The sequence below is a fragment of the Lepidothrix coronata genome, unplaced genomic scaffold (assembly GCF_001604755.1).
Source record: "Lepidothrix coronata isolate B3197 unplaced genomic scaffold, Lepidothrix_coronata-1.0 Scaffold189, whole genome shotgun sequence".
NCBI lineage: Eukaryota > Metazoa > Chordata > Aves > Passeriformes > Pipridae > Lepidothrix > Lepidothrix coronata.
The window spans coordinates 246,189-270,769 of NW_016690369.1; the positions used below are offsets into that span (position 1 = coordinate 246,189).

Genomic DNA, 24,581 nt, shown 5'->3' on the forward strand with positions numbered 1-24,581 from the left:
GAGTGAATCATCCTGGCTCACCTCCCGAGCCGTGGAGCAAATGGTTAATTGGCTCTGCCCCACTCAGAGCAAGAGCTGGCTGGAGCTTCTGCTGGGACAAAACCATTTCCTACCACGCTTTAGCTCTTCTGGCATCGTGCTTAGCTCGTGCAGTGGGAGGTTTCTACATGTGTGCAGTGCAGATGTTAGCAAGGATACAGTGGTCCCCTAATTAAACAACGCCAGGCTTAAGCTGTCTCCGATATAAGAAGCTCAGCGGCACGATTGATAAGAGGCAATGATATATAAAATGTGACTTACCATGCTGAGGGACATCTGCTCCTCCTTCACGAGGATTCAGCTCCCTGTAGCGTGGTGATGAGAGCATGAAGCGAGCTCGTGTCGGTGCCGCAGGAACTCGCTGGGTTCTCGAATCAAGGACGGTCGCCTCGTACCACTGACGGGAAGTGGCAACGTTCATAGTTGGTTTGTTTGGTTTTTTTTTTTTTGAAAAACTTTTCTGTGTTAAATAGGAAGCTGAAGTGACTTTATTTGTTGAGCTTCACAGCGAGTGAGTGCTGTGAGAATACAGTAAAACAAAGAGCCCCAAGGCCTTTGCATATGTTTCTGCTGTGCCGTTGTCTCCAAGGAAGAGCACAACTCAGTGAAGCTGCCTTGAAATATTCCAAGGTATTATTATTTCTCTTGCAACAGAAGGGCTTGGCACTGCTCTCTGTTGGAGATGCCCTTTTTTTTCCTAGGCAACAAACTGATAGCAAATTGTTTAGACTTCCCCAGGGCTCTTAAATTCCTTCCCACAACATCCCCTGAAACAGGACAGGCACTAGGATATTTTGGGCTACAAAGATCATTCCTGTGATGCTCCCGTCGGCACAGCGATGAACTGGCAGTCAAGCAGCAAAGGCAGTGATTTCCCTGTCTGTCTCTCTCACCTCTGAGATGTGTGGCTCAGTGCCAGACCAGCTGTGCTTCCAGGCAGCTTCCAGCTTTTTTTTCTCCCGGGGTAGGTGAGTCTGGCTTTGAAGAGACAAACACATGTTCACACCTCAGCACTTGGAAAGGAGCAGTTTCTTATCAGCTATATTGGAGCAGGGAGGGAAGATAAATCCTCTGGAGGTGAAGTTACATGGCATGTAAGCCCTTGGAAGGGAAAATGCCACCACTGGTGCTGGGACAACTCCAACATGCTTGATTAAAATCTTGTCTTTGGGACTGGAGGTGCCTGCACAGCTTGTGTTGGGGAAGGGGAGGCATCTACCATGTTTCCATGTTTTTTCATGGATTTGTGTCTTCTGTAGTGAGTGTCCCATATGGTTCAGATGATGAGAGCTTTCCAAGAGAGAGGAGTGCTTTCGGATGTCTTTGACAGTTGAGTGCTGTCATTCTGCAGCCTTGTTCATCCTCACTGCAGCCTCAGGGAGCAGAGTCACTGAGGGAGCTGGAAACTTCAGCCAGCACGGGGATCCTGCACTGGGATGGGTCTTGTATGCGAGGTCAGGAGGTCCAGGAATTTCAAGAGCACCTTTGATCCTGCTGGGATCTGCCCTCCTCCATGGGCTCACGTTTGGTGCTGTGGAACGCCTGGTTATGTTTGTATTAAACTGAAAGCTTGGGCTCTGTGACTGAGTTTGGGAATTAAATACAGATACAGTCAAGCTGGAGGGTGTAAGAAACGGAGGTGCTGTGCCAGTGAGGAGTGCACAGCCTGAAAAGAAACGGCTCCAGTTGAAAGGTGCCACAGTTATGGAATTATAGAATGGTTTGAGGGACCTTAAAGATCATTTTGTTCCACATCCCCTGCCGTGGGCAGGAACACCTCCCACCAGACCAGATTGCTCTGTCCAACCTGGCCTTGGACACTTCCAGAGATGGGGCAGCCCCAGCTTCTCTGGACAACCTGTGCCAGGGCCTCCCCACCCTCACATGGTGATGAGGGACTGGGACTGAATGGATCACAGACTGGTTTGTGCCCTTCTCCCTACTCTGGAGGCTCTGGCACCTACCAGCAGGACCCTCGTGCTGGTCAGGTTGCAGGGCTGTGTGGGCTCTCCCACTAAACTTGTAAGGGATTTGCTCACTTCCAGGAAGTCACATTTGCCTTGGACAGCCTGTGCTCCTGGAAAAGATAGAAAAATACATTACTCCTGTGAAAAACCAAAGCTGGCAAGGTGTTCCCTAACAGGGTTCATGGCTCTGTCCAGAGCCAGGTAAGTGCAAGACATCAGTTCCTACAATGTTGCAGGAAGAAAGGGCAAAGTTGGTGCCAGAATATACTTAATTAAGAAGAAATCTGATGGTTAACTGACAATTAGGCCCTCTCTTTCCCTGGCCTTCCCCTCCTCTGTGGCTGGTAGCTGGTGCTCTGTGGAGTCCTGTAGCTGGCAGATAACCAGCTAACTGGAGCTGCCTGGAGCACAAGTCCTGGACAGCCTGAGCCTTCCCAACTGCAGGAGGTAATGCCTTCCTTGCTTTTCTCCCTCACTGCTCTGTTTGGTGAATCCACCTTGCAAGGCCATGTGAATGAAGGTGTGCCCCGTCTCCGAAGTCGTGTGTCCTTGGCATTTCTTTTTTTTGCCTATGGAGAGAAATATTACACATGGAACTCGTTAGAGGAACTCACATCTTGCATCTTACACGTGAAGTGTAAACAATATGAATGACAGGTTTAGCTATAAGAATATTTTTGCTGATTTAAGTCACCTGCCCTGCCTTCACACAGATTGCAGCATTCTGTCATCACAGGTGGAATTGCTAAAACAACGTTACCTGAAAGAGCATTATTTTTCAGCCTTTTAGGAGAAAGCCCCGGTAAGTCCAGTAAATTCTTTGGAGTCAGTCGAGGAGGTAATTAGGGAATCTCAGTCTGTTGCAGTGTAAGGCCATAAAAAGTGTGTGCTATCTAGAAAGCAGAACATCTGGCAAACAGGCTAATGAGAGCCAGACTGGGGGAGCTCCGAGGCAAATGTAAGAGCTACCCTGTAGAGCTGGGTTATAACTCTTTGAATTTTTAGGAGGTTACTGGTTTGCTGGATAATTTTTATAACTGTTATTTATTTAAACAAGTGCAGTCACCAAAACCCATGAAATTCCGGAGTGACTTCAGTTTGACGTACAATAGCTGGCTGGGAAGGGTAATTTATCCCTGGTTCCTCTGGATGTTTTCTGTCCCTTATTCCCCTCTCTGCTCTGCCCTCGAGGTCCCCCATGGCCTCGAGCTCCTCCGAATGAGAGGAATTTGTTTGCTCTCAGCCCATGGAGGGTTTTCCCTTCCCCTAAGCAGGGAATTTGTTTTGCAGAGGGAGAGGTTTGGGCTCTGGAAAGTTTATGCTCCTTCTCTTTCTTTCTTGTTTTTTTTTTGTTTTGTTTTGTTTTGTTTTTTATTGTAATGATGACATATGGAAACTATTTACACAGGAGCATGCTCTGCTGCACTGAATGGAAATGCTGGAGTCCCGGCAGTCTCGTTCCGGATGCCTTGTGTAAGCAGCCAGCTGGTTTTGCTTTTCCTTTTTCTCCCTCCTCTTTTCTTTTTTTTTTCCCCCCTCCCTCTCTCTCTTTCTTTTCAGGGAACGCCTGGGATAAGTTACACGAGTGTGGAAGGAAGTTTTTGCCATCTGTGAACAGCTCGGTTCCCTTTCCTTTGTCATGCCCCCTTGTAACTGCGAACTTCACGAATATCTGTTTTCTTTTTTGCGCGCTGGAGATTCCTTGCTGTGACTACTCAGCACTTTCACTCCTTCCCCGTTAGCTGGTGAGCAAGTTCTGCTAAATGCCAAAAAAAAAAAATAAAGAGAGCCCTGCACGTGAAGCTTTGCTTTTGCCACCGCACTCCGTGCCTAAAAGCTCTTTGTCCCGCAGCTGAACCTTCCAAAAACTTGCCCCCACTGCTCAGGCAGCGAGAGGGAAACGATTTCCCTGAGGTCTGAGCCACCTTCCTCAGAGGGGAGGGGAGAAAACGTTCCGTTCTGCAGCGAGCAGAGGAGAAGCTTTTTCGCGCGTAGCTCTTTTCTCCCTTGAGGAAGCTGCGAAATCGAGGATCGGCTTTGGGAGGGGAGGGAGGGGAGGGAGCAACTTCGGATCTGCCTCGTCTCCCTCTGCCCGGCTGCGGGCACAAAGCGGCTGCCATGCAGTGGAGAGAGCTGCCTGCCATCTACTTGGAGGATTCCGGGAGCCCTGTGGAGAGATCCTCCTATCTCATTGAGCTCCATACTGATGGTAAACGCCGTCGGGGATGTTCTGCAGCACGAGCGGAGCGGAGGTTGCATTAGTCTGTGTCATTGTTATCATGGGAGCAGCTGAGGAAATTAGCTGGCTGGAGGGCTGCCAAGCAAACAGTCAGAGGCTTGCTCTTCAAATTTATTATTATTTTTATTATTATTTATTACCCAGATGATGCTGCTGCCTCAGGGAGGGTAGATCAACCTTCTGGTACCTGATGGGGAAGGAGCTGATCCACAAAATGCAGCTCCCCACTGGAACACTTCACCAGAACGTTTTCTCCTGTCTGTGCCTGGAAAAAATGATGCCTGGTTTAGACAGGAGGAAAACATCTTGATTCCTAGAGTTATTTTTTGTTTCCGATTTGCATCTCTGAGTGTTGTTTTGTATTTGAAACGTTGGTCTCACTGGGACATCTCTTCTGTTTCAGCTGTGAGTCCTCAGTGGGAAGCACAGAGAGGGGTCCTGGTCCTGGGGTTTTGCCGTGGTGTGTCTTTTCCTAGTGTTGATCCTTTTCAGACAGGTTGATTTTTGCAGGAAAACTATTTCAGGGTTAGAGGTAGTTTTGGCACCTTTTGGCAGGGCACAGTGTGCTGGTGTTTAGGTTGAGGCTACAGACCTTTGCTGATTTGGCCACAGTGTGTTTTGATGTTCTTAAATTGTGTGTGTGCTGTAATTTAAAGTCCAGGCTCTGATGATGATGTGCTCCTTCTGTAACTCTGGTAAGCATTAAATGTGAAAAGGTTTTGCTCTGAGGCTGCAGTGGGAGGGAGTCTGTGAAACACATCCACAACAAAAGCTTTATAAATAATAACATTTAAGAACTTTTTAGAGCTCTTAATATAACCCTTCTGATTTTTGCATATTGCTGTCATCTTTTAGCTAAAAAGCAGACAAACCAGATGACTGCCATTCCAGTTCTGTGGATAAATAAAAACTCCATCATTCAGTTTTTTTCAAGAACTGTGCTAAATCAAGAGGTGTGGGGGAGGAATCGGCCTCATTCAAACATTTGTCCAGATTTTGAGTGGTATTTTAAGGGTGTGGGGGAAGCAAGGAAGAGAAATAGGCTTCATGCTACAGGATTTTCAGCAATCTGAGTGTGCAATCTGGAAAGTCTTCACAAATCCCAGAGAAATGCTATCTTAATTTGATTTGAGGGTGGAAGAGGCAGATGTGTCTCTGCGTTGGTGAAGGGGTTCTGATTTCTTCCCACTCTGCCTTTCTGCCAGAAGCACATGGTGCCATTTCTCCTGGTGGGTGCAGAGTTTTTGGCATGGACTCTTCCTCCACTCAAAGGGTGTTCTAGAAAGAGTGAATCAGTAATTCAGTGAGGATTATTTTGTCACAGCAAATCATCAACAGGCTGTCATGAGAGAGGAAAAGAACCTCACGGTAATTTTTGCCCACTCTCAGATAACAACTTCTAACACAGAGAGAACAAGCTGCCACACCACAGCTCCTGTGCTCTTAAGAAGGGGGAAATCAGCACTTCTGTGCTGGCAAGATCAATTTTACATGTACCCACTTCGGGAACATGAGACACTGGAGGAGGGAAGTCTCTACTGAGAGCAAGAACAACCATGTGGTGTGGGAAATGATTGAAACTCTGGAGAGCATGTGGTCAGCTCCACCACAGGTTTTATGCATGGCCCTAAGCAGGTCTCACTGCTTGGTATTTTTTGTCGAACATACAAAATAAAAACCCAAGTCCCAGAAGAAGAAACCAAGTGTCATTCCCTTTTTGCACAATAATTGTCTTCTGGCATATTTTTCATAGCACTGGGGGCTGCAGCATGCAAAAAATGACAGTTGTTGGGGAGTTTATATACATGCCCTATGTATGTGTAGCTCTGCTTGAGAGTTGCTTTTTGCAATTGAATTGTATTTTTTTAAATGAAATCTTCACTTATAAAATCTGGTTCAAATGTTCAGTAAAGCATTGCTTTATAATGCTTTGCTGGTGAGAAGGAAACTTTAGAAGTTTCAGAATTAATCTTTGGAAGGTGAACAGAAAATTAATCTTGCTGTTTGTTTGCATCAGAGGGATGTTGGTACTTATCAGCATCTATGGGTGTTGTGAGGATGCATTATTTAGTGACTCTCAAGTGCTGTGAGAAATGAGGCTTTCTACTAAAAGTACTGACAGCTTCAGTGACAGTCCTCTACTCCATCCTTCCGTGGCCTCTCCTACCGTGAGGTGTGCAAAGGCAGTGCTCCTTCAGCAAACCTTCTTTTGTTTTGTGGGTTGGACATCCTTGGCGACTGGGAGCTGTTACCTGCCTGGTTATAGTTTATGAGTGCTGATAGCATGCTTCAAGCATGACAGCACAGATCTCCTGAGCCAGGAGACCTGCTTACTGTATTAAATAGGATGCTGCCTCCTTTGATGATCTTCTGGGAGTATCCCCGTGCTGAAGCGCCGAGTTCGAGTGTCTCTTAAAAGCTCCTACCTGGGAAGAATCAATTTGTCAGTGTACAAGCTGCCAGTTTTCCTGGCTGCTCTGCCCTGTCCTGATGCCTGTCTCTGATCCCAGTGCCTCCTGATCAATCCCAGCTGGCCTAATTGTGACTGCACGTTTCTCCCTGTGTCCTGACGCAGATGGAGGCAGCTATGACGTTGTCCACGACGCCTCCAGCCCTGCGGCGGGGGACTGCTGCGCTCAGCAAAGCACCCGGCACAACTGGGAAATGAACTACCAAGAGGCAGCCATCTACCTCCAGGTGAGCCCTGCTGCCTGCTGGACTGTGGGGGAAACGCTCTTCAGGAGCTCTGGTGGTTCTTGGCTGTAAGGAACAAAGAGCTTCCATCCTGAGGTTAAAAATCTGGTGCTTTGCAAAGGGTTCTGCTTGAAGAGTGGGGTGATGCTCCAGAGGGGGTGGTCATTTGGAGGCAGCTGAACTACCCATCTCTCCCTGTGTCAAGGGCTGTAGTGGCTGAGGGGTTCAGCACATGTTCAGTTCTGTCACCTTGCCATGGAGATTTTTGTAGCTGGTCATAGATCATCATTTCACCTCTGCGGTGAATGGTCGGTGCTCCCGTGTTCTGGAAGTGCAGGTCCTGATCCTGCTTTGGCCACAGGTTGGGTGGGTGGCCCTGGGATGTTTGTTTAGTGTCAGTCAAGTCCTGCAGGTCATGTAAGGCAGGAGAGAAGGTAGAGGTCTTGTTTTCTACAGGAAGAAAGCATGCTGGGATTAGGATCAGCCCAGGAGGGAAGTTTACTGTATATAAAAAGAAAAAAAGACAAAACCCAAACAAACCTCAGTACAGGAAACACCATCCTTACTTCATCAAAGGGACCATATTTTTAAGATCACTGTACAACCTGGTGTAATGAATTAGCCACCAAAACTGAGCTTCTCCCAGAGGTGTCCAGTCTGAAATGATTGCTGGTTCCCTTACTGTCTGTCCCACTTCCTTCTCTTTGTTCCCTTTCAAAGCTCTGCGTGGCAGCTTGAGGTGTTGGACCCAGTTTAGTTCTTTGTTTAAGGCACTGCAAGGTGACAGAAACCATTTGTTTCTCCCTGTTCTGACCCCACGGGACTAAGAAATCTCACTTCCCACATATTTTAAAACCGTGTAGCCTGGACCTTGGCAATACTTGAGCTTCATGGTATGCTGGAGCAGCCCTGACAATGGAATGGTGGCTCCAGCCCCTCCTGGGCTTTTGTTTAAACTCCTGATTATTGGAGCAGCTCTGCAAAGGGTCATTGAGCTGCTGCAGCTCTGATGGTAATGGACACAGCAGGCCTGGCCCTTCAGATGCAGATGATTCTTGCTGCTGCCTTGACCAATGGCCACGATGACACTGTCCTTGAAATGAAGTAGAATCACTTAAAGAGCCTGCAGAGTGTTCATGTGAACAGTAGCTGCAGGCAAGTGTTGTATCTGGATGAGAGGGCTTTGCTGTCCAGCCACGTTTGGAATTGCCTGGCTACCAAGAGGCAGGATTTAGACTGCTTTTCATTCTGCAAGTGTGTTTTGCCAGGCGTGAATGAGAATGCCCTGCTGATCCCAGCCTGGGCTCTTTCGGGGGGGCTGGTGTTGATGGAACTCACTGCTGGGCTCTGCCCCGCTCACAATCTGGCTCCCTGACCCAGCAGGGTTTGTTCTGAAACACGAGATGAGCTGGAATAAATGAGAAACATTTGAAACCCTCTTCTGAATGAGTCTGGAGAATGCTTCACTTCTAAAGGAGAGCTTCCTGACCTCGTTATCCATTTGCAATCACAGTTATTCCGCTTTGATAGTAATAGTTTGACTGTCCTTACAGTAATTGCTTACCTCGAAAGATGTTAATTTAAAAAAAAAAAAAATCCACCACTTCTTGTGCATCCTTGTGTCCCAGCTGGGCTAAAATGATCTCTTATGACGGTTCTCAAGAGGCAGCAAGTTTCCTGTGAGTGGCAAAGACTTCCTTGCCAGAACTCTTGACTCAAAAAAGAGAAGAAGCTGTTGGGTGGTTCTGCACGAAGAGCCTCTAAATTCTTCCCAAACTAAGTTTCGTCCTAGAGGTAAAAATACTGACGATGTAGCTGTTTGAAAACCAGTCGTAGGCAAAGTGTTGAGATGGAATATCTGACCTTTTAATGTTAATTAAGCTTTCTAGGTAAGAGGGAATGACGAATCAGCATAGAGGCTTGTTAATTTTTCATGGAGTCTGTCTTACATTCCTGAAGCAGAAAACACTTTGTGGCCTTCAGTATTTTCTCCCAGACATTTTGCAAGGCCAAGATAAGGAGGAGCAACTGTCAGCCAGGTGCCCTGGAGCTTATCTGGGTGTTTTTGTGTTCTCTTGGAGAAGTTTAATCAAATAAGTCTGTAAATATGTGGAAGTAGTTGCAAGTAAATGAAGTGCTGTGTTTATGTTGGAATGTTGACTGAAGTTTCTTTGCCTGCCTTTATAAACTCCTGCAACTCTCTTCCTGCTTCTCAAAAGGCTCAAGGGTGTCTGAAGCAGGAGTTTGTGAATATTAGTTAAGTTTTATTACTGAGATATGCTTATAAACAGAAGGGAACATTCCTCAATAAACAGATCAATGGCAGGCTGGAGGTGGGAATAGTCTGTCGGGAATTGTATCTAATCCTTATAAAAATCTGTGTTCTTCATGTGGAAAACTCCGTTATAGCTCTGAGAGTCACTAACGCTGTTCTCTTCTTTATTCCTGCTGCCCTAGGAAGGAGAAAATAATGATAAGTTCTTCACTCACCCCAAAAATGCCAAAGCACTCGCTGCCTACCTCTTTGCACACAACCACCTTTTCTACCTGATGGAGCTGAGCACGGCACTGCTGCTCCTGTTGCTGTCCCTCTGCGAGGCTCCAGCGGTCCCTATGCTCCGCCTGGGCATCTTTGTAAGTACTCTGGGGCAAAATGAAGAAGTCTGCTTGCTCTGCAGTGTGGGTAAGAGGAAAAAGAAGGTCAAACAGAGAGGAAGAAGGAGGCACCGAGAGGAATAAACCCACCTGGCTTGTTCTGTAAGTGAGCTGTCAGCAGATAGGGGAGCCAGCAAAGCTTCCTTTTCCCATCTGATGTGCACAGACCACAATGAAAGCAACACGTATTTCGTATTATCAATTCGTGCAGTTCTTAAATTTTCCAACAGAAGTGTGTGGTTTTTCTTTTTTCTTGAGATAGCTCAAGAATCTGCGTGCTTTGGGGTGGTTTTAAAGTCATTGTCAGGGTTGGTGCCGTTACCCCAGCCTAGAACACAAAGATGTCAGCCTGGGACAGGTTGCTAAACTTTCTCCTGTCCTCTCCTCCCAGTGTTGTGAGGACTCTTTTTAGTGTGTGAGTGACTTGAAGTGTTATGTCCAAGCTGCACAAAGTGCAGGTTGAGAGAAGGGGTAATACACAAACTGGTGTGTACTTCTGAGAGTCCACATCCTCTTCATGAGGTCCCACTGTCAGGCACAGTGCTCAGAGCTGCTGTTGTTCGTGAGAGAATCTGCTGCTGCTTTTGGAGCTGTTATGGCACCTTAGGACCATGCCAGAGGTGTAAACCAGCCTTGATAACCCTGGGGTCCTCAAAATGAGTCAGGGCTGCACAACTCAGTTTGGGTTTTGAGCTGTGACTAAAACTGAGGTTGTAAGAAAATCTTGTTGTTTTCTTTGTGGTGGATTTTGCATATTCCAACAGAGGAGGGGCCCTTCAGCACTGCACAGAGCAGCATTGTGATCCAGAGCTTGATCAGGACCCTCTCTGTGGTTGTCCAGAATGTCCAGTTCAAGGGAAAACCCTCCTCTGTGTAAATTCTCCCTACCTCCCTTCCTGCGTTTCACTAAAAAAATTACAGTCTCAATCTTTTTTTAAAGTGTTTCTGCTCAAGTTACTGGTGTCTTGCCCTTGTGTTTCAAACGTATCAGTAAGTTTTTTGGATGTGTTGCTCAAGTCCAAAAGGGACAAGAATTTCAGGAAAATCTGGCCTGATTAGAGGAAAATTGCACAGGCTTTAATGAAAGCCCAAAGCAGTAAATACAGAAATTTTGAAAACCAGTGCTGTGCTAGCTTTAAAAGAGTGGCCTTGGGTTTTCCTGTGTCCTGTGCTTAGACTGTTGTGCTTCTTGAAAAAGGAGGGGCAGAAGTGTGGCCTTTGCTGTGCTGCTGTTTACAATCAAACCTGTGTTGTGACAGGTCCATGCAACCCTGGAGCTGTTTGCATTAATCGTGGTCGTCTTTGAACTCTCCATGAAGATGAGGTGGCTGGGCTTCCAAACCTTTATCAGGCACAAAAGGACTATGGTAAAGGTAAGTTGTCAGTGTTTCCTCCTTCAGCATCCAAAGAACCAGATTAAATGTTGGCCTGCACTGCAGCAGAGCTGACGTAGCCACGTGTCCCAGCTGCCAGATGATTCATGCGAGATCTCTCAGCTCTCGGGGACACCTCCCATCCCTTAAAGCATCCAAATAAACAGGTGGTCAGCGAGAGCTTTGCCTTTCCCAAAAGGAGACTGCAGCTGTGCCTCTCATCACCCCCCCTTTTTTGCAGACCTGCGTGCTGTTTGTGCAGTTCATAGAGGCCATCGTGGTGCTGGTGCGCCAGACCTCGCACGTCCGGATCACGAGGGCCCTGCGCTGCATCTTCCTCGTGGACTGTCGCTACTGTGGGGCTGTCAGAAGGTGATGCTCAGCTGGCTGGGTGTTCTGCTGTCATGCCTGGGGCTGGGCTGGAGGAGAAGCAGCCAGATCCTGCAAGCATCCCGGGAAAACCAGTGTCTTTCACGGGCATTTCAGATGTTGGAGATATTTTAGTTGTACCTCGTGTGGATTGCTCACAGCACGCCGTGCTGTCCTCACGTGTACAAACCACCTCACAGAGCCCAGCACATGAGTGTGCCTGCATTGCCTCTGCTCCTTGATTTGCCTGTAAGCTGCACAATGAATCAGAGTCAGTCTGAAGAAGGAGAGTTGACAGTGTGACATTAGTATTGTTTGCAGTACCTGAGAGCTGACTGCAAAGGACAGATGGGTAGCTTGGAAACCATCTTAATTTAGCAAGCCTTCTACTTTTAATCCTTGGAGGGAGTGGGAAGAAAGCCCTCAAGTGTGATGTGGTGGTGGTTGGTTTTTTTTTTCCCCCCTGACAACCTGGAGGAGTAAACGTGCAAGTTTTAGTTTATTAATGTTTTCTTATTTTTCAGAAATCTGCGACAGATCTTCCAGTCCCTCCCACCATTTATTGACATTCTTCTCCTCCTCCTTTTCTTCATGGTGATTTTTGCTATTCTAGGTAAGTTGTATTTATGGAAGGTGAAGTGATACACTTAACCAGTTATTGTCCAAAATCAACACCAACAGCTTGGATGAATATAAAGCTGATCATATGCAGAGTCCTATCAGGATCTTCCGTTTATCCCATTTCATCCACAATCATCTGGAAGGCAGAATTAAAGATCAAAAAAATCTGGAAGCTGACTATTTGATTTTGAGGCAATCTGGAAGATTTTCACCTCTTTCAGAGCACAGTCAGTGGTGTGTGTTTCCAACTTCTGCTTCCATCACTTGTTCCTCAATCTTGTTAGTTTAGTTTACATCCCCACAAATGCAAATGTCTGCAGTGTACCTGGTACAGTCCAAACCATGCCCAGAAGGTTTGTTTTCCAAAAGGATCAGTGACATCTATTGGCAAATCTCTATGGAGAAGGCCTTTCAGATACTCCCATCTTTATGGTGTCAGAGAGGACTTACTGTTAGTGTGATCTTCTCTTTGGGAACTGCTTTGCTGCTTGACATTAAACAGACTTTATTTTTGTTTGTTCTTTCCTCCTGTCTCTCCTCTTCTACCTTCTCTGCTGCTTCTTTAGGTTTTTATTTGTTTTCTCCTAACCACTCCGACCCGGTGAGTATCTTGACTCTTTCAGCTGCAGCTCGAGTCTCATTTGACCTGCCTGAGGCTCAGACATTACTGTGCAGGCTTAACTTATTCCATGTGATCCCTGGGACACCAGGTGCCGGCTGGTCCAAGGCTGCCTGGCGGTGTCACCCTGCTTTACCCTCTGCTGAGAAGGAAGACTGTGCAGGGAACTGCCTCAAAGACAGGGTGTCCCAGAGGGGATGTTCACACAGAGTTGTTCCTTGTTCTTGATGTCTTAATTCAGTCAAAAGAGCCACCTGCCACTGTCCCCAGGGGAGGAGGTGTCTGGGTGAAAGCTTGGCTGCTTCTGCTGTGGCGGTCGGAGTCCAGCAGCCACAGGTTCCTGCTGCTGCCCAGGCTGTGGCTTGCTGGGAGTAACTACCACCAAAAAGCATAGCTAAGCTTTTGTTTTAACCCTTAATCTTTGTCAAGGAACTTTAAAAAGGACCAGTGCAGAAGTACCTTTCCCTAGGGAAGGCATCAGGGAGTTGTGGAAGCGCGAGTGGGTGGGTTGGTTGTTTTTTGAACGAAATGTCCCCATGAAATTCTGCTTGCGTTTTGTCATGGGAGCTTTTTCTTTCAGTACTTCAATACTTTAGAGAACAGCCTCGTGAATCTCTTCGTGCTTTTGACCACTTCAAAGTAAGTTCATGCTCTTCTAGCTCAGTCTTTCCCTTTGTCCAAAAGGAGTCTAGCAGAGCCCAGAGTTTATCTGCAGAAATACTCTGTCTCCAAATGTGTGACCCTTTTCCTCTGTGTCAGAGATTTCCAGTGTCAGCCTGCATGGGAAGAACTGGTATTTCATTTTGCTTTAGGACACTGTGACCTCAGCTGCAGAGTTATCTCTGAGGACTCAGACTGCTTCATCACTGTGAGGGCAATAAGGGGGGAAACAGCTTTATTAGGCCTTGGCCCAGGAAGGGAAAGTTACTGTTTGTGCTCCTTTGTCAGCCAACAGTTGGCTGTTGAGAAGTAACTTCCTATCCCTCTGCTTCAGTTCACTTATCTGCTAGGAAATTGGTATAACAACAGTGGGTAAATATTGGTCTGCTGTCAGGGGGAGCTCTCATGATTAGCAAATTAGCAAAGGATGGAATAAATCTGAGGTTGTAACACACTGAGGCTCTATTGCTGTTGTTAAGTATCAAAGCACAACCCTTAGCCACGTCACAAATCCCGTTTGGCATTTGGGATGTGAAGGGAATTTGAATTTCAGAGTGCTTTCCTTATTTATTTCTTTCCTCGTGCCCCCATGTTCTTGCTGCTCGTTGCTGGGCACAGAGTTCTGTGTCACGAGCAATGACACGTTTTGCAGAAATGTGCAGATCTTTGGATGTGAGTTAACACACACACACCCCCGTGTCCTGTGCCTCTTGCCTGTGCAGTGGGAAGTGTAACATGAGCTATTTGGTGCTTAAACTTGTGTCCTTTGGGGTGCAGTTTCCCTGATGTGATGATGCCGTCTTACGCCCGGAACCCCTGGTCCTGTGTCTTCTTCATCGTGTATCTCTCCATTGAGCTGTACTTCATCATGAACTTGGTGAGTCCCCAGTGAAGCTCCTGACTTCTCTCTGCCTGATTTTGGAGCTCATTGCCCAGCAGAGTCTTCCCCATTCCCAAAGAAGTGGCAGCTTTGCTACAGACAGGACTCTTTTAATGTTTAACCGCGAGGAATTGAACTAAATCACAGCAAACCAAATGATACGAGCATCTTTCAACTTCTCTCACATTTATATCGTGCTTGGAGTGACATACTCACTTGCATGGAATTTATTGTCCTTCTCTGTCTTAATTATTTATCATAAAATGGCATTTTATTATCTGGGCTCGCCTGAAATGCTTTGTAAATCAGTTTGAAGGGGATGGAATTACTCAGTGTGGCAGGGCTTGAGTGCTGATCACTGCAGTGCGAGAGCACGGCTGCTCAGGGAGGGATGTGAGTGGTGGAAAAGGGTTTGCCAAAGGAGTTGAGGAGTTCTGCAACCCAAGGTGAGGGATTTGATGCTTGTGGTGGGCTTGGATTTCACTGCTTGTGTCCTAGATAGAGGGTTAGCTTTGACAGTTGTTAGCCAGAGCTCCCTCCCGTGGCAGGGCGAGTGCAGAGAGCAGCCCTCAAAACCCGCTTTCCAGGAACGTTTTAACAATCCTGACACTGTTTTCTGTTGGCATGTGTGTGGTTTAGCCTTAGCTGTTAAAACCCACTAGCGAGTGTTGAGAGGCCAGAAACACCTGGACCTCCTCCAAAAAGTGGATGAGTGTGTGTGCAGTGAGCCTGAGGATCCCTTTGTGGGATCCCTTACGCCAGCGAGACCTCACTGGCTCCGTTCTGCCTCAGCCAGCACTTAGTAAATTCCTGCTGCAGGCAGGCAGGATATTCCCACCTGTTTGGGATCAAATCACGACTTTCTCTCCTGTCTTCCCTCTCAGCTTCTCGCTGTGGTGTTTGACACTTTCAATGACATCGAGAAGAGGAAATTCAAGTCCCTGCTGCTGCACAAGCGCACGGCCATCCAGCACGCCTACGGCCTGCTGGTCACCAAACAGGTACAGGGCTCTGCCAGCTGCCTGAACACCACCACTGGGCTGGAGTGGTTAAAGGGCACCTTCCAAAAAGGGTGATTTATGTCTGTTGGTTGTAATGGTACTCACCAAGGGCTGCTGGTTTTTGCATTTGTGTAACTCAGTACTCTGAATTTCAGCCCCGTGTGAGGTTATGGGGGTGGCTTGATAAAATCAGTGAAATTTTTTTCTGGAGTGAATGTGATCGTTGCTTTCTCTCTGATTCGGTTTGGGTCACTTGAGGACTTGCTTGACTTACTCAGACACCAGTACTGAGGAGGGGTGGGTCATACAAGTGAAGGTACAGTCCAGTTGCTGGATCCTGCACGAGTAAATGGTGTAGAAATAGAAGTAATTCACCTACAAACAACTTTTTACAAGCACTTGGGAGAGAAGGTTGATTTCTTGCTTAACTTGTGGAGCAGCATGAGAAATAAGGCCCAAAAATAACTAACCCACTTCTAGTAGATTAGTTCATGATTAGTTCACATGGCTGATAGTCTTTAAAAAGTGCTAGTAGTGGGATCTGTTAGGCTGTCTGCTAATTGCCCAAGAAGAGAGCTTGAATTCTACTTGGGGTGCCTGGTTGGACAATTTTCAGGCAATGGGACAACAGAGAACAGTTCTGCATTTGCTGGAGGGACCAGTTGCCAGGAGAGCTTCTGATCTCTGTGCCCTGGGATAAGTTTGATACGTTAAAGTAATAGCTTAGGGTATTTTGGGGGCTCAGTTATAATGTATGAAATCCTGCTTAAAATAAATCCAGAGTGAGAATTAAATGCCCTTGCCTCTGCATATTCCTGCCTGATGTCACTGCTTATGACAACATTCCTTTGTTTCCAGAGGCCATCTGGAATTTCCTTCAGGCACTTTGAAGGGCTGTTGCGGTTCTACAAGCCTCGGATGTGTGCCAGGGAGAGATATCTCACCTTCAAAGCACTGAATCAGAGCAATACTCCTTTAGTCAGGTAGGATGGTGTTCCTGCTGCACCCAGAGCAGGGAGGTTGCTCCACTCCCTGACGTTTGGCTGGGCTTCCTAGCGGGTTTATGGAATGAGGGTTGTTGTCTGAGATGTGGGGATAGAGTTATGCGATCGAAGGGATTTGTCCGGGAAGCAGGAGGGGTGGGTACCCTGAGAGCTGAGGTTTTCCTTCGGAGGTGATGGAGTTCCTGCATGCCCTCTTGTGGATACAACGCTGTGCTGGCACTCACAGGCAGGGTCTGCTTCCCATTCCTGTGCCAGAACAGAGGAGCCAGAAATTGGGGAACAGCACTAGAGCCTGCGAGGAGATTTCTTCACATAGCGCAGCCTCGCAGCTTAACAAGTTTTTGCTTTTTTCCAGCAACTGGCTGTTCCCCCCAGGGTTTTGTTAATTAGAATCTGGTTCTGCTGGTGCTTTCAGGGCTGCCATTCTCTGTGTTATGAGGCAGAGAATTGTCATTCTGGTGGGTGGGTGCAGCTGACACCAACCAGCAAGGAAGCAGAGGGAATTAGAGCAGGAGATCTTCTCCTCCTTTTCCTTTGTTCTGGCCACAGACAGGCTTGGAGTGAGTCTCCTATGAAACTGGTGCTGATGCTTCTCTGTGAAGTCAAGTGCCACGGAAAAGTATTGAAAATGGCATAGGGAGAAAGGCTGGGTTCTTAAATTTAGGCACCTAATGACACCAGTAGGAGTCTGAGAAGTTCAGCATCCTCGCTTTCAGACTCCTAAAAGCTGTTACAGGCCTGACCCCGAGCACCTAGACAGGCACTCATGTTCTATGAGTTTCTTTGCTTTTGTGTCCTTTTTTCAAACTTCATTGTTACCTTGAAAAGAAAATGTGCAAAGATGTTAGAAAAGGGCTGTATGAGTAATTAAGGCAGTAGTCCAAGATGTCTTCGTGAAGAGCAGTGCAATCTCTATCCCTTGGAGTTGTCATCTAAGCCTCAGGTATTTTCTTTCAGTGTTAAAATTCTGGAGTTCAGTAGAGTCAGAGTTTCCTTTAAGGGTTGAAGTGTTACAGAGAGGAGATTCTGGCTATTGTCAGTCAGGAACCTTTGGCCAGACCGGGAAGAGGTCAGTGTTGAGTTCTGTCAGTTGTGGCTGCAGTTCTAATAAGGAGTTAATAACTTCCAGGGACTCTCTGCTGCTGATGACAAGGACACTTAAGAATCTAGTCAACCTCAAGGCTCTGATCAGATTTTTCTTTCTGTTTTGCAGTCTAAAGGATTTTTACAATTTCTATGAAGTTGTTGGCTTAAAATGGAAGGTAAGTCTTTATTGGATGGAGAAGAGGGGAAGTGTGTGTGGGAGGGAGAGCAAAGGAGACCAGTGGTTAGAGAGAAGCTGGGTAAGAAATAAAGGCAGTTGAAAAGAAGCAGATGAAGGGGATAAGGTGGGTCTCCATCCCTGCCCTGGTTTTTTTTTGTGTGGATGTAGCACTGGCTGCTGCTGATCGTGGCTGTTCTGCTTCCAGGCAAAACGAAACCGCGAGCACTGGTTTGATGACCTTCCACGGACAGCATTCCTCATTTTTAAAGGTAACAGGCTGTGTTTTCATGGCAACACGTGTTCAACTAACAGGAAATCATTTATTTACAAAGACAGGGCACTCTGAGGGGACTTTCTCTTATGTCCCTGGTAAACAGCTGAGGGAAGGCCTACTAACCAATTCCCTGTGTATCCAGAGCCTCCAAGGCCAGGGCTTTTTAATCAGAGCCTCCAAGGAAGATTTCTGTCCTGTAAATATTCCCTATGCTCTGCCCCAAACCCTGGCTTCCTGAAAATAAGAGGCTTCTTGGCAGAAGCTCCATAGTAAATCAGCCCCTGAAGTTGTGCAGGACTGTGTTCCTTTCTCAGCACAGAGGTTAGGTGGGGATTTACAATTGCTGAATCCAGGAGAGTTTCCAGAGTTTCTCCCTATTCCAGACAGCAGTGACTGTGGAGAGGGATTCAAAACTAGTACATAGGGACAAAAAAAGGCACCTCAGAGGTTAAGGATAGTGAGTTCACTGCTGCTAAAATTTTAGGGGACATTTGAACTTAGTCCCAAAGAAGTAAAATTTAATAATCTGCTGATCTGTTCTGCTGAGGATTGGTATGAAAAATATCCCTAGGGGGAAGATAGAGGAATCTATGGTATGGAGGACTGTGTAAACATTTTTTTCACCATACTTTCCTTCATGCAGGCATCAACATCCTTGTGAAGTCCCGTGTGTTCCAGTACACCATGTGTAAGTAGAAGTAAAGAGCTCCCTTGCTGATGTGGGTCTGGTGTGCTGTGTCTGCGTGGTGTGGCCTGGGCTGTGGTCTGAGCCATGGCTCATGTACAGATTTTGGAGTTTTGGTGGAGAGAGAGGGAATTGTTTTCTTGTACCAAGCACTGCTGCAGCCTGGGCTCTCAGCTCTCGCTCTGGAGAGGCTCCCAGAGTCACTGCACAGCACTCCTGTGGGTCTGGCATTTAGGTAGGTTGGTGGTTAGCTTTCCCAAGCTTGGGGGTTTTATCCATCAGCTGAAGGATGCTGGATAAGGAACTGCCTTGCCAGTCAACCACATTCTGTTTGCACTCCAGGAGGTGCAAGTGTCCTCACTGCTGGAGGGATTGCTTGGCAGCTGTGCTGCCTGTGAGGAGGAGTCTGTGCTCCTCTTCTCTAGAGGAGAAAAACTGCTTCCTCGTGGTGCTACCTGCTGTGTTGTAAATGATCTCTTCCTACTCAGTAATTTGGGGCTTTTTTGAATGTTGGAGGAGCAGTTTTTGTAAATTGGGATGCTAAACTAAAGAGGGGGGATGGAGTGAGGTCTGAATGAAAAGAAGTCCTGCAGCTTCAGATTTGAATGCTGGGGAGCAGTTATAGATCCAAGTGGAAAGGACTTTGTCCTGCACTGTTGGGGACCCAGTGGTTCTCAAGGTCTTGTTCCAGAACTAGGAGGAAGCTGGAATACACAGCTAATAATGTGGCAGAATATAATTATGAGTAAAAATGATTGAACATGATTCAGACTGTTGTTTTGGTTTAGTTTTGTTTCCTTCTGAAGATAAAAGCAGTGCATCTGTTAATGGCCTGGGAAAAGTCGGGGTAGGAGACTCTCCCAGTTTATGAGTTCTGTTTGAATTGAATTGGAAACAATGACCTTGCCACTTGTCCTATAATATTGTACTTTTCTGTTAGCCTAGGAAATGGATGTCCTCTGGTCCAGGAGTGGCTTTGCTATGGGTTTTTACTTTGTTTTCCAGATACTGTGGTGGCTGTGAATGGAATTTGGATTCTTGTCGAAACCTTCATGCTGCAAGGTAGGAAACATCACAGCTTGTTTCTTGACTGGGATGCTGGGGGGTTGAAAAAAGGGAAGGCTAGAGAAAGCTGTTCTTTTGTCTTGCAGGAGGGAATTTCTTCTCCAGGAACGTCCCATGGAGCTACATAGTCTTCCTCACAAGTAAGCTGATGCCTCCCAGCAGAACTGTGTCATTTCATGAGGATTTGGGAGGGGAATTGAAGTTATAAATTAACCACAGGCATAGAGCCTGCATCCAGAACAATGCTGTGCCTGGCAGGGATCACCAGCATCCTCTCAGCCCTCTGTGAGCACTGCTGCACTGCCCCACAGCTCTCTGTGTCACGTCATCTGGGAGCCTCTTACCCCTGCTGCAGCTCTGCAGAAGCTGCTGTGTGCCTCTTGGAGCTGGTTTGAGCCCAGAGAGCAGAGAAGCCTCATCTGTCAGGCACAGCGTGCAGAGTGAAAAGGTTTCCAGGCTTGTGATGGCTCTGTGGGAGGTTGCTCTGTGCTGCACCAGCTATTCCAGGAGGCATTCCCAGCTCTGATCTGGTTGCAGCTGCGAGCTGGCTCTCTGCCACACACAGCAAGGCAGGCCTGGTGGAGTGCAGAGTACAGGGACGTGCTGAGGAGTCTGAAAGCACTGGATGAGCTACTTGACAAGCTGAATTTTCTAACTGAACATCATCCCCTCCATGAACATGTACCTTAGTCTTCCTTTCCAGCCCAAGGATAAACAATTACATCTTCATGTGCTGGTTCATTGCACTGTGATGTGAATTCCCTTCCATGCTGCTGACAATGTCTCTTGCTCAGGGAGAAGCAAAGTATAGCTCCACTGAATCAAAACAGTGTGTACAACTGCAGCAGGAGGTTCTTTGGGAGGTTGCTACCTCTTATGTGACTGCTGGGGAGCTCTAGTGCTTCCCTGGCCATTAGTCTTCAAAACACTCGTTATGGAAGTTTGAAGGCAGAGGTGCTCTGCAATTCCTCTTTTCACAAGGATGTTGTCATCCAGCTCTTCCCTTTGCTTCTCACCCACCTCTGCTCCTTGGAAGCTGGAAAGAAGGATTTTGGGATGACATACTTGCTGTTATGATGTTCTTTAACCTACAGGTCCTGCCAGAACAGAGTGTGTTCCTTGAAAGGATCTCTCTCTCCCTGTAGGTCAGGGCGAGGCTATGGGATGTGGATATGTTCCACAAAAATAGAAGGAAGTAATAAGGAAGGACTGAATTCCCAGCACCCCTTTCTGGCTTTTGCTACAGGAGCTTGTCCCTCAACATTTATAGCATGTTTTTTTAGCTAAGTGTTTTGTGCAGTGTTCTGGAGAGAAGTCACCATGAGGAACAGGAAAATGTGTTGATTTGGAGGGGAAATGTCTCTTTGGCACCTCACTGAGAATAAGGAGGGTGGGTGGGAGTCTGTTAAACCTCTGTCAGAAGTTCTGCACTAAAAGCACCACACATCCATGAGGACAAACCTTCTCATGAGCCTTCCTTGTGATGCTGCTCCTTCCTGACCATGGCTCTCCTCTTGTCTTACAGTCTATGGTGTGGAGCTGCTCCTGAAGACCACTGGGCTGGGGCCTGTGGAGTACCTGTCCTCAGGCTGGAATCTGTAAGTGCACACTCACATTTTTGGGTTAGAAAGACCCAACTTCTGAGTCTTTAAGCCTGTAAAGAAGGCCGTGAGCAGGCTTTTATAATTCTGCCCTTGGCCTCGTGCGTCTCGTTAGGCTGGAGCAGCACCAATAGCTCTTCTCTGCAGAAACACTAGTGATAAATCGCTGCTCTTACTTTATTTTATATTTTTTCTTTCCAGCTTTGACTTCTCAGTCACCCTGTTTGCATTTTTGGGGCTCATGGCACTGGCGTTTGACATGGAGCCGTTCTACTTCATCGTGGTCCTGCGGCCCCTCCAGCTGCTGAGGTGAGCTGGGAAGGCTGGGGGGGGATCCAGAGGGCAGGTGGGAGGAAACAGCCAGGCTTGTTTTCCATCAATCCCGTTGGGGACCGAGCTCCTTACCAGGAGAGGGCAAGGATTGCTCTGTGGGTATGTGACCATGGCAGGCAGGAGTGGCGTGGGGGTAATGAGATTAGCCAGAGTTATCAAAATGAACGATAACAAAAAACTTGGGATGGGATATGAAACCCCGTGCTTTGGAGCTTAAGCTGATCTCTAATAGAGATCAAGGGATTTACCAGGGGCAGATTATCCTGTGTCTGCCTTCGTGGGGTTCTTACACCTCCTCTAAATTGTCTGATGCTGTTCAGAGAAAAGCTCTTCTGTCAGGGTGAGACGGTCTGAGCCAGTTTAATAATTTCCATTGAATTACCAGAAATTACAGTTTTCAAAGGATGCTGCTTTCTAGGGTGAAGTACAAGCCCTGCTCTAACTGCATCTCACACTTTAAGCAAGACCACAGCCTGTAACCTCTCTGCAGCTCAGTGAGCAGGGGCTGATTAACCCTCTCGGTTCGAGGTACATTCACCTTCACAAATGCCTCAAGAGCCATAGAAGGAAGGGATTTGAGGCAAAATGTTTTGATAAAAACAAGCTAATGTAATTTAGCTCTTCAGTGAGGATTTAAAGAACACTTTATGACACTCAAGGGGGAAAAAAAAATGTTTTCTCAGTTCGTCCCCTGCCAAGGCCTGTTTGGCAGCTGTGTTTCTCTGTAAAGGCTGATGGAGATGCCAAATCTTAAATTAGCAGGCACAATGTAGTTTTCTTTCATCAATTTTTACTGGGTCATGGGGGAAACACAGAAAAGCTTGTGTCTGAGGGAAGGAGGAATGAATCCTGACCCTGTACACGGGACTAGTTTAAGTTCTTATGATTTTTAGGTTTTTTAAAGAGCTATTTATGCATCGTGCTGTGTAAAAAGACACAGAGACTTTTTTCCTTGAGATCCTCAGTCCTGTAAACACTTAGCTGAATGTGCCATAAACAGTCAGATGGGACAGCAGGGCATCATTAGGTGAGTGGAGACCACTTGAGCAAGAGCAGACCCCGTGAGTTTGGTGTCGGGAAACCTTGCTGTCGTTGAGCTGGGAGGAAGAGAGAGCTGGGATACCCCCTTTAACTGTTTCCCCTGACACCAGGAGAGCTGCAGGGTGGAGGTGACTCCTGACTTCTCTTTCCAGGTTGTTTAAATTGAAGAAGCGCTACAGAAACGTCCTCGACACCATGTTTGAGTTGTTCCCTCGGATGGCCAGGTACCAACTGCTTGTCTCTGGGGGGTGGTGGGGAGTGGAGGTTTAGTGTCCAGGGCTGGGATCAGGACAGGGAGCTGTCAGACCTGCTAAAGGGATTTATGCTCTGATCTGCTGGTTGGTCATTACTGATTCTTCACTGTGCTGCAGTGGGGTGTTAAATCTTCCAGTTTCTTGGAGCAGTATATGATAGGCAACACTCCAGCACCCTGGGCCTCCCCCTGCTTTTGTGTTAAGAGCATAACTAAGAGTAAATGCTTGTTTTAATTTTTCTCCCCCATCCCAGCTCTTGCTGAGAGGGGAGGCCCATTTGGGAGGAACATTGCCATGAATGTACTGAGCCCCAGATGTTTCCCTGTCCTCAGCAGAGCCACTCCAGAGCATTATTGAAGTGGTGGGGCAGAGGGAGGTTGGTGTTTGAGTGGGGTGTCCTCAGCCCTGATTCCCTTGCAAGGAGGTCTGAGCAGAGAGTGTTGGCTGGAGAGCCCTGCTCCTGGCACAGTCCCTGCACCCGAGGATGTGGAGAGGGCAGAAACAGTGTGTGGTGTTCTTTGTTAAAGAAACAGTGGAGAGACGTTTTTCTAACAGAAAAGGACAGACTGGGAGGGAATCCAGGCTGCTCTTTAGTTTCTCTCTTCAGCAAGTGGCAAGTTCTTTGTCCAAGGACTTCTTGAATGAGAGCAGGCAAAGAACTGCAGAGCCACAGCAGTATGGGAAGGTTGTGTGGGGTTTTCAGTGCTGCTTCCCAGCCCTTGGAAATTCCTTCCAGAGCAACCAGCCTGGGATTTTGTGTTTCCTTGCCTTAGCAACTCTTCAGTAGCACAGTACTCTTTCTGTTTTTGCCTCCAGTCTGGGTTTAACCCTGCTGATCTTCTACTACTGCTTTGCCATTGTTGGCATGGAGTTCTTTGCTGGCGTGGTCTACCCGAACTGCTGCAAGTGAGTACCTCAAATCCATCCCCCTCAGCAGTGCTTTTGGTGCTCAGCCAGCAGCAGTGAGCTCTGGCAGCTCTATTTCCCTGTGGAGAGGGGGCCAGAGGATGGGGCTCAGTGGGGTTTTTGTAGCTCAGGCGACACGTGGTGAAAATGCAGGACATGCTTCACTTCTCTTGTTCCATCCCTGGAAGTGTCCAAGGCCAGATTGGATGGGGCTCTGAGCAACCTGGTCTAGTGGAAGGTGTCCCTGCCCATAGAAGAGGGGTTGGAATGAGATGGTCCTTAAGGTCCCTTCCAACTCAAATCATTCTGTGCTTCTGTGATGCCAGAGTTGCTTGGCCAGATGTATTAAACATTTAGACCTCCCTTTGTACCAAGATGAATTCACCTGGTCCTGTAAGCTAAGCTGTTCTGTGCCCTTTTCATCTTAGATTATGACAGACCACTTGGGAATGCCAGGCTTTAAGGCTATGAGCCAGGGAGTCCAACTCAAACTCTCAGTTTCTCTGGTGTAATATTTGCAGAGTGGTTAGAAAGTCTCCATGTGCTCCCTGGGCTTGTGCTGAGCTGTGAAGGAAAGGGAATTGCTTTCAGAGGAAAAGGCCAAGAGGTAGAAACTGCCCCAGTGCTCACCACCTTCTAGGGGGGTTGGTATTTATAACCCTTGAGATTTTCCTTGCTTTTCCAGTCTCTGCTGATTCTATGTCCTGGTTTCTCCAACCAGCACAAGCACAGTTGCAGATTCCTACCGCTGGGTGAATCACACAGTTGGCAACAAAACAGTTGTGGAAGAAGGGTATTACTATCTCAACAACTTTGACAACATTTTGAACAGCTTTGGTAAGGGCAGTTTTGTCTGTAGCAGAGATTATTCTGTGTTCCTGCAGAGCTGGATGGCTCTGTAATGCTGTAATGCTCATGTGAGCCTGGGACTCTCCAAGAGTCCTACTAATGCACCTCAAGCACACAGCATCCTGCACTTTCTGTCTGGAGAACTCCAGCTGACTAATTGTGCCATGACTGTTTTGCAAGGTAGGCAG

The 24,581-nt window shown here is 47.2% G+C and overlaps 1 protein-coding gene across 5 annotated transcripts in view; it reads left to right on the plus strand.

Moving 5' to 3' along the window:
- The window catches only part of TPCN1 (two pore segment channel 1), a 45,768-nt gene that overhangs the window by 13,195 nt on the left and 7,992 nt on the right, over window positions 1-24,581 (plus strand). For 3 of the 5 annotated variants that reach the window (XM_017831346.1, XM_017831347.1, XM_017831348.1), the window contains 20 exons: window positions 6,821-6,942; window positions 9,397-9,573; window positions 10,854-10,967; window positions 11,209-11,339; window positions 11,861-11,949; window positions 12,524-12,558; window positions 13,157-13,215; window positions 14,014-14,113; window positions 15,001-15,117; window positions 15,976-16,100; window positions 17,335-17,383; window positions 17,591-17,654; window positions 18,303-18,347; window positions 19,350-19,406; window positions 19,496-19,549; window positions 20,935-21,007; window positions 21,212-21,319; window positions 22,537-22,608; window positions 23,455-23,544; window positions 24,266-24,381. In XM_017831346.1, coding sequence (XP_017686835.1) covers window positions 6,821-6,942; window positions 9,397-9,573; window positions 10,854-10,967; window positions 11,209-11,339; window positions 11,861-11,949; window positions 12,524-12,558; window positions 13,157-13,215; window positions 14,014-14,113; window positions 15,001-15,117; window positions 15,976-16,100; window positions 17,335-17,383; window positions 17,591-17,654; window positions 18,303-18,347; window positions 19,350-19,406; window positions 19,496-19,549; window positions 20,935-21,007; window positions 21,212-21,319; window positions 22,537-22,608; window positions 23,455-23,544; window positions 24,266-24,381 — 1,797 coding nt within the window. Of the gene's footprint in view, window positions 1-3,440; window positions 3,480-4,109; window positions 4,216-6,820; window positions 6,943-9,396; window positions 9,574-10,853; window positions 10,968-11,208; window positions 11,340-11,860; window positions 11,950-12,523; window positions 12,559-13,156; window positions 13,216-14,013; window positions 14,114-15,000; window positions 15,118-15,975; window positions 16,101-17,334; window positions 17,384-17,590; window positions 17,655-18,302; window positions 18,348-19,349; window positions 19,407-19,495; window positions 19,550-20,934; window positions 21,008-21,211; window positions 21,320-22,536; window positions 22,609-23,454; window positions 23,545-24,265; window positions 24,382-24,581 lie in introns of those variants that run through there. The other 2 variants (XM_017831350.1, XM_017831349.1) reach the window with 2 other exon arrangements.